The 7,586-nt window shown below is 33.5% G+C and overlaps 1 protein-coding gene across 1 annotated transcript; it reads right to left on the minus strand.

The window, feature by feature from the left end:
- Positions 1-3,069: 3,069 nt before the first annotated feature.
- On the minus strand, positions 3,070-5,564 carry LOC103944203. Its single transcript, XM_009354636.3, has 3 exons — positions 5,274-5,564; positions 4,923-5,148; positions 3,070-3,653 (listed from the first exon to the last, which is right to left on the minus strand). Exons 1-3 carry the CDS (start codon positions 5,493-5,495, stop codon positions 3,223-3,225), a joined length of 879 nt encoding a protein of 292 aa, XP_009352911.2. The 5' UTR covers positions 5,496-5,564; the 3' UTR covers positions 3,070-3,222.
- Positions 5,565-7,586: the final 2,022 nt, after the last annotated feature.

Below are 7,586 nucleotides of genomic sequence, written 5' to 3' on the forward strand. Positions count from 1 at the left end.
GAACAAAAGAAAAGGAAAGGTGAGAATCCACGATCTTATATAAAGCACTATGTGAGTGTGTAATTCTAAAGCAGAGTTGTTTCCTGTCTCTTTTAATCCCGAATTATTGATCTTTTAAGTGTGCGTTTTATTTCATCTTTAATTTGTTTTTGTGATTTGAATTTGTGCGCATTAGGGCAAGCAGACGATTTTATTCAATTTGTGTAATCTAGGTTTGCACCTCCTTAATGTATTTCAAATTTGTGCTTATTTTCATGTGAAGTTCTTAGATCATCTCCAATTGAGAGAGTTCAACAGCTATTTACACTCTAGAATTTATGATTTATACTTAAAAGTAGCTTTTTTTTTTCATCCATCCTCCAATATAAATTTAGGCTCCTAATTGGTCGAATAATGGTTTTTCCCCATTATACTTTTGTTTAAACAATACTTTTTGTGTTATCTTAATTTATTTTTATAAATGTTTTAACTTTAGAATATTCAAATTGTGACCAAGTATGAAAAATTACACAACCAATCATTCCGACACACACTAACCACACTTCAATATGTTGTTAAACACACTAAATATTTTTATTTGGGCGGAATATGAGTTAACTATTTTTAAAAATTATTTTAACTATTGGATTTAAATTTGAGTTGTTAGATTCAATACCAAAAAATTAACTCATAGGAAAAAGAAATTCAAACCATGACTAATCATCCAACACTCACTAAATTGAGCGAGTCCACATGCACTACCATGCCTCTGATTCTCACCGGATTTAGGTTGACCTAAATTCTTGTGTAAATTTGGTTTGGGTTTGGGTTTTAGGCTTGTGTTGGGGACATTTTTAGAATTTAAACCTCTACATTTAGGGTTTGGGTTAATAAAACTCTGGTGTTTCTTTGAGGTCAATCTTCAATTTGTAAAGAATTTTTTTTAAGTATCTGCGTTGTGTCCGAAATTATGTGTTTTTTTTTAGAAGCGAAATTGGATAGTGAATTCGAGCTCGTACTTTGGATGCAGAGTATACGTTAGTAATATTGGTATATGTTTTTGTTTCCAAACAGATATTGAGTATATGTAATGGAGGGTTCACCAGATATATTGTGGTGTGCGCATTGTAGAGATCTTATTCCTCCGACACAAGATAACTACTTTACGTAAGAAATTAAACACCTTATTATTATGCTAATTACATAATCAATTAGTTGAATCAGTTCAAAGAATTAGCAGAATATTGGATACTTCTTGTATTAATCACTTCTTAATTAACTGTGTTCTCTTGACCAGATCTTGTAGTGCTTGTGGAAAAGTTCTATATCAAAGTGTCATTACTACCGAGCCTGCCCTTGTCAAAAACCGCGGAACAAAGGTAACATGCATTGCATATTCCGCTTGTTGGCGTGAGATTCTTACATACAACTGAGAACACATTCTTGTAATCATACGATACTCATTATGTGACGAATGTATGACTCGTCATATAGGGCAATTGTAAAACTCTTAGCATTCCTGATTCTTTTACTGCTACTGAGATTTGTTTCTAAACAATCTGTTAAATTTGTAATTTGCAGAAGACGAGGGCAGGTTCTTCTGTAATTGTGAAATCCATCTCCAGTGACCATTCACAATCATCTAAAAGGACTTTAAATAAAGGTATGCGGTTGTTATTTCTTTTTACTTTTTATCTGATTTGTTGACTTGCCTTATCATACAAAATATAATTTAGATCTCTCCTTTTTCTATTTCTACAGTGTTGGTTTTAATCTATCAAAAACTATTCACAAATTTCTCTCTCTCTCTCTTGAAATTAGGGTTCATGTCAAAATCATCTGCAGAAGCAGCCCACAAAATACTCAAGAAGGTTAGTGTCTGACATAGCTGAAAGCTCGAAGTCTTATATATGTGACACTGGCATCTTGTTTTTCTCTCTTCTTGACAATAGTTGACATGCATAGTGGAGAAATTCTTAGGTGCGGTGCCCGTACAACGTGGTTGTCTGACCACACATACAAAGCACCACATCCTACCCTATATTTAGCCCGTCTAACCCCTTTGCGTCTTGTACCCTATACAAAGTTCAAGAAACAATAGTCTATTGTGTAGGAGTGGAAAAAAAAAAAACCAAGGAACTGAGAAAACCGATTCAACTAGCCTGATTAGTGGATTTGGTTAGAGCATAACCAAGCCAACTAGGTGAGAGTGATTCAACCGACAATCAAGGGGCAAACGTGGACCGAATTGAACCATGCCCACTCATTTTGTTATAGGCCGGGCCTCATGATTTTCAAATTGAGATTGCGTTAAACACTTTAATTTCCTATTTGTACATAATTATATTTTGCCTTGCACCAAACATATAAGGTAATGTGGCAAAACCGTACTCCTAATCCAAAGCAAAAGTCCAAGGGCACAATAATTCGTGACTTTGAAATGATGCAGGAGCATGGAAATGTTGGAGGAGCTGCAGATTGCAAACCCCACGTTGAAAATCAAGAGAATGTTTATGACTGTAGCTATGATGGTGATGATGAGGATGATCACAATTGATGTTTTGGGTGTTTAATGTGTCCTTGTTTGCATTTGTAGTAGCCTCATCCGTCTGATAACCATGTCCCATCTACCAATCAAGTTTTTGCGGTGGATCCCTTCATATCACGTCTTCTAACACACAAGATTTATACGAGTTTTAGAGTCCGAGTTTGTTTTTCGTTGTAAATGACAAACTCAATAATACGTTTAATTAGTATAGAAAATTAATGTCGCATAGACTTGTGTAGGTCTAACAAAATGCAGTTTGGGCTCGTTTAGAAATGTGTTTAAAATGACTGAAAGTGCTTTTGGTGAAATTATTTTTGAAACCAATCCTTAGCAAAAATCCAAGTGGATCTTGAAAATGCACTTGAAATGCTTCCTACAAGAAGTACATATTTGATACTTCTTCCAAAAGGTACTTAATCAATTTCACCAAAAATGTTTTTAGTCATTATAAAAGTACTTCCAAACGAGCCTTCATTGTCTACAAAGCACAATTTTGGAGCACGAATAGCAGGTAATTGGATGTTATTGTTGATTTATTACCGTTTCTCTTGAAACTTAATGGTTTGTTATTTCATAACCAATACTAATTAGATGATTTTTCTCGTTTACATATATACACATACCCTAACTTGCAAATTAAGTAGGAAATTATTCTTAGTATCAAAGCAAGAACACGAACAAAAACTTGCTTAAAATCACACAACTTGAACTGCTGTCATGCAATGCCTGTTATGCATCATCTCTAGCAAATCTACGGTCAGCATCGACTCCTTAGGCTTCGGTCGCAGCCTGGCGGAGTCTCCCACGGCCAGAAGTGGCGTCGATGTTGTTCTTTTGCAGGGGCCGAGCCACTTTGCTTGCATGTACTTCTGCTTCCTCCATGGCCCCATGTGCATTTTCTTTTCCTGCATGCATTTCTTGGCGGCAGAACATAAAATTTTTATCAGGCTTTGCAGTCTCTCAACTTTGCCGACAAAAACTTCAGGGAGTTTTTGAACCAGATCGTTGTATTCGTCGCTCGCTCGAGCCATCTCGAATTCGTCTCTGAAGTTCAGCTCTATGATCACCCTCACCTCCCCCTTCTTTAGACTTGAATTGTTCACCACATCCAAAAATGAGTGCTCTCCTGAAGAACATAGAAAATAATCAATGAGATGTTTGCTTACTTCATAATTTAAAAAAAAATTAGGTTCACATTCGTCTTTTTGTTACTCCATTGATTAAAATCCTATTCATTTTCAATTTTTGATCAAGGTCCTTGGGTATTAATAACATCATTAATTATTTGAATAATAAAATATTTTTATTTTTAAATATATTCCTTTAGTGTTAAAAATGTTACAATTAGTATATTTATATTTATGGCTAAATTTTTTATGATATATTTTTATTTTTAGTTTGTACCTATTTTTAATTTGCAAATATTTTTTAATTTGTACCCATATATTAGTTTCTTTTTGTGCCCATATTTTTTTAAAGTTTTATTTGTGTTTCTATCCATGTGTATACCGTCACGTGACATTATATATTTAATCAATGATAGAAAAATTACATATGGTATATTTATGCTTTATGCCTAAACTTTGTATCATATATTTATATTTTTAGTTTGTGCCCACTTTTAATTTGCAACATTTTTTTTTTTAAATTTGTAATATTTTCTTTTTAGTTTTATTTTGTACCCATGTATTAATTTCTTTTAGTGCCTATATTTTTTAAAAATTCATTTGTACTCATAAGTTTCTAATCTTTTATTTGTACCTTAATTTATTTATAATGTACTCATTCTTCTTTATTAATATACCACTTTGTTATATGTGAAATGTATCATTTTTTTCGTAAAATGTACCAATTTTTTTAACACTATAGATACATTCTTTTGCCATTTATTATTTCTTATTTTTACATAGTTTTTATCCATTTATTCAATTAAAATGTTTGAATTTTTTTATTGCAACCGTTTCTATTAGTATTATAATGAGGGATTTTAAATTTATAAGATTATAAATCTCATAAAATATCAAACAATTAATGTCAAAACTATAAAAATATAAATATAAATAGTAATATAATAAGGTGTACAAAGTCAAGAACTTTGATCAAACTTTGAATACTATTAAGGTTTTAATCAAAGAATGTTAAGGACTAAAGATCGCATCTAAAGTATCCTTTAAAATATCAATCATTTGACAAAAAAAAAAAAAATTACCCGACGACAACGATCGTCGCGCAAAACCACGAGTCTTTATCTTAATATATATATGGTAGGTCAAAAAAGAGGTATGTGATGGGAAATATATGAATTAATAATCTAATCCGATTCCATTTAACACAAAATTAATCTGATTCATTAATTATATATTTTCACAAATAATGATCCAGTATATGTTTTAACCTGAAGGAATGTCCGGTGAACTCCTCCACTTAGACTTGCACATGGCACTGTTGTAACCAGCATTGCTAAGTCTGCCGGAAACTTCTCTCATGAGGCAGCTCCGGCAACCGCTCGCCATCGGTTTCCGGCAACCACACTCCGTCTCTGACCGCTGTATCTCCTTCACCGCCTCCCTTGTCAAACTTCTAATCCTCGTCTCTAGAGAACTAGTCCTGTATAAGGTAGCCTGCAGAACATATTTGTGTAACCATTAATATCGTGCTCGTATAATAAACAAATGCTTATGTTGTTAGACTATAAATTAAAATTCATCGTCGGATACCATAACATACTATAAGTAAGATCAATTACTTGTAAAAGTTGGTGCTGTTTTTCCCAAAACCTCTTGTCCTCCTCCTCCTGATCTCCGGCTTCCTCTTCTTCATCTAACAAAAAGGCGTCATTTTCTTGGCTTCCGTCGCTGCTGCCGTAACTTTCCGGAAACTCGTGGCCGTCTTCGAGGAACCCGAAAACCATGCCGGAAAAACTCGCCGCTAATAACACTCGAGCGGTGGCCGGAGCTGCTCTTGCCATTCACGTTAATTGCTACTGAATATTTCTAGCTGCTCCACAAATGGTGTGACTCGATTGGCATGAACCATGTGAGAGATGAGATCGGATTTATATACAAAACCCAAAGTTTGGATCAAGGTGGGGCCCACCAAGCCAACGTGGACAAACGAGCCGCGGCGCACATGATGCGGGAGGTCTGGTATTCTTACGTGGATGGATATGATTCGGGGATGCAAATCGAACCGGTTTCTTAGTAATTTTTGTGAAGATTGGACCGGACAGCAAGATCCACGTCAGTTTTCTCCAATTATTGCAACAGGGTCTATCAGGATATCCTCGAATATTATCTACACTAATTAAGATAAGAGTGAACTTAATCTCATAATAGATTTGTAATAAGATTGTTCAAATTCGCATTTTGCGATGATCGAACTTAAAACCTTTCACTTACAAGTGAAGAAAAATACCGATATTCTAAATGTTTTATTTATAATTGCTAATTGTTTGATAAACATAAATAGCTAAATCGTTTTCAAATTCAGTAAATTTTCTAAAAATAATTATTATATAGCAATAAGGAAAATGAACTATTCTTACAAAAGAAGAGTGAATCGAAACTCTCTTTGTCAACTAAAAAAGGATGAAAAGATAACTTAGTATTCTATCACACACGAAAAATGATGGGGCAATAATATAATTTCACAGGTTTAAATTTTATTGTTTTTTTATTGCAACCTCACATGCAGATGATATTAAAATATCTCTAATATTTAAAAAAAAAATAAAATAAAAAAAAACCTGTCACTCCCACATTATCTCTCTCTCTCTCTCTCCCCCTTCTCATTTTCTAAAAAAATGTGTAAGCAAATGCAAGTTGTTGATAGATATTGTTATTCACATACCCATTTTTATATTTTACACGTCTTTGTTAATTTTAGCCTTTCAGCCACTTCAATTCATTAGATCAAAAAGCCAAAAATTAAAAATGTGTGAAAAATAAAAGAGTAATGTTAAAGATACTAAATTTGTAGACTAAATTTTGTAAATTAAATAGTATGAAAGTTGATGATTTAATTATTACTTAAATGTTGATAAGTGTGATCATTTTTTATTAATGATACATCATTTAGTTTACAAATTTATTCTCTCTAGCATTACCCAAAATAAAATAGAACTGTGACAGCAATATAGAGTCTATTAATAATATAACTTAAAAGTGATGCATCTCTATCATGACCACGTGGGTGGTGGGTGCACCAGGGATGAATGATTAAGATGACTTTTAGTTGAACGTCTCAGATTTTACAATGTGGATAGATCTAAGCCGTCGATGATCGAGCTTTATCCAAATAAGGGGTCCACATGTCACCCCACTAACCAACGCATTATTTCGCACATTGTTGTTAATAGCGAAAAAGAATAGGATTATGTTCAAAACTGTCACACATACGCGGCGTCGCGACGTCGCCAATCATCCGGTTTTCCGCATAAGGACAAGGAATTGTTTGGCGACGGTGGGGAGGAGAACTTAAGGGTGTTTTTGTCATTTTGATGGCCCAATAATCTTGTAGCATGCCTATAAACGCGTCTACGTGCGTTCAATTTGTCTCTTCAGAAAAGATTAGTTGGTGGATTGATTATGATAAATCATTTTTTTTGAGGCATGTCAGCATTCTTTGATCATCATCGTTTTATTTACCAGCTACAGAAACCGTAACTTAAAACATCTCATATAAAATACGAGTATGTGATTTGTGCCTAGTTATTAGACCATCTCATTACGATTCTGTCACATGTAGAAACAATGATAAAATAAATTATTTCACTGTTTGGCTATGTGACATTTGAGAATGGATGATGTGACTGAATTCTTATTTAAGTTTGGTGTTTTACATGGCTAGATTTTGAAATTTATCTTCTTGGAGTCAAGATGAAGCATGATTTCGACTTTTTGCCAACCGCATTTATTTTGTCAAACATTTTGTATGCGTTGCATATTTACAGTCATGTTCATGAATATAGGTTGCATTTTTTTGAGTACTCCTATACGAGTATAAAATTTAAAACACACCTAATATTTTAAACAATTTTTTTGGGTTTTTCTTTCTAGCA

This window comes from the organism of the source record quoted next, unplaced genomic scaffold (genome assembly GCF_019419815.1).
Source record: "Pyrus x bretschneideri cultivar Hongxiangsu unplaced genomic scaffold, Pyrus_bretschneideri_v1 Contig33, whole genome shotgun sequence".
Taxonomy (NCBI): Eukaryota; Viridiplantae; Streptophyta; class Magnoliopsida; order Rosales; family Rosaceae; genus Pyrus; species Pyrus x bretschneideri.

Excerpts from the sequence above, each read along its gene's own strand:
- LOC103944203 (XM_009354636.3), bottom strand. The coding sequence starts at position 5,495 with ATGGCAAGAGCAGCTCCGGCCACCGCTCGAGTGTTATTAGCGGCGAGT. Across the intron at positions 5,149-5,273 it reads AACAGCACCAACTTTTACAA|GCTACCTTATACAGGACTAG; the intron begins GTAATTGATCTT and ends TATGTTCTGCAG. Across the intron at positions 3,654-4,922 it reads TTCACCGGACATTCCTTCAG|GAGAGCACTCATTTTTGGAT; the intron begins GTTAAAACATAT and ends TATGTTCTTCAG.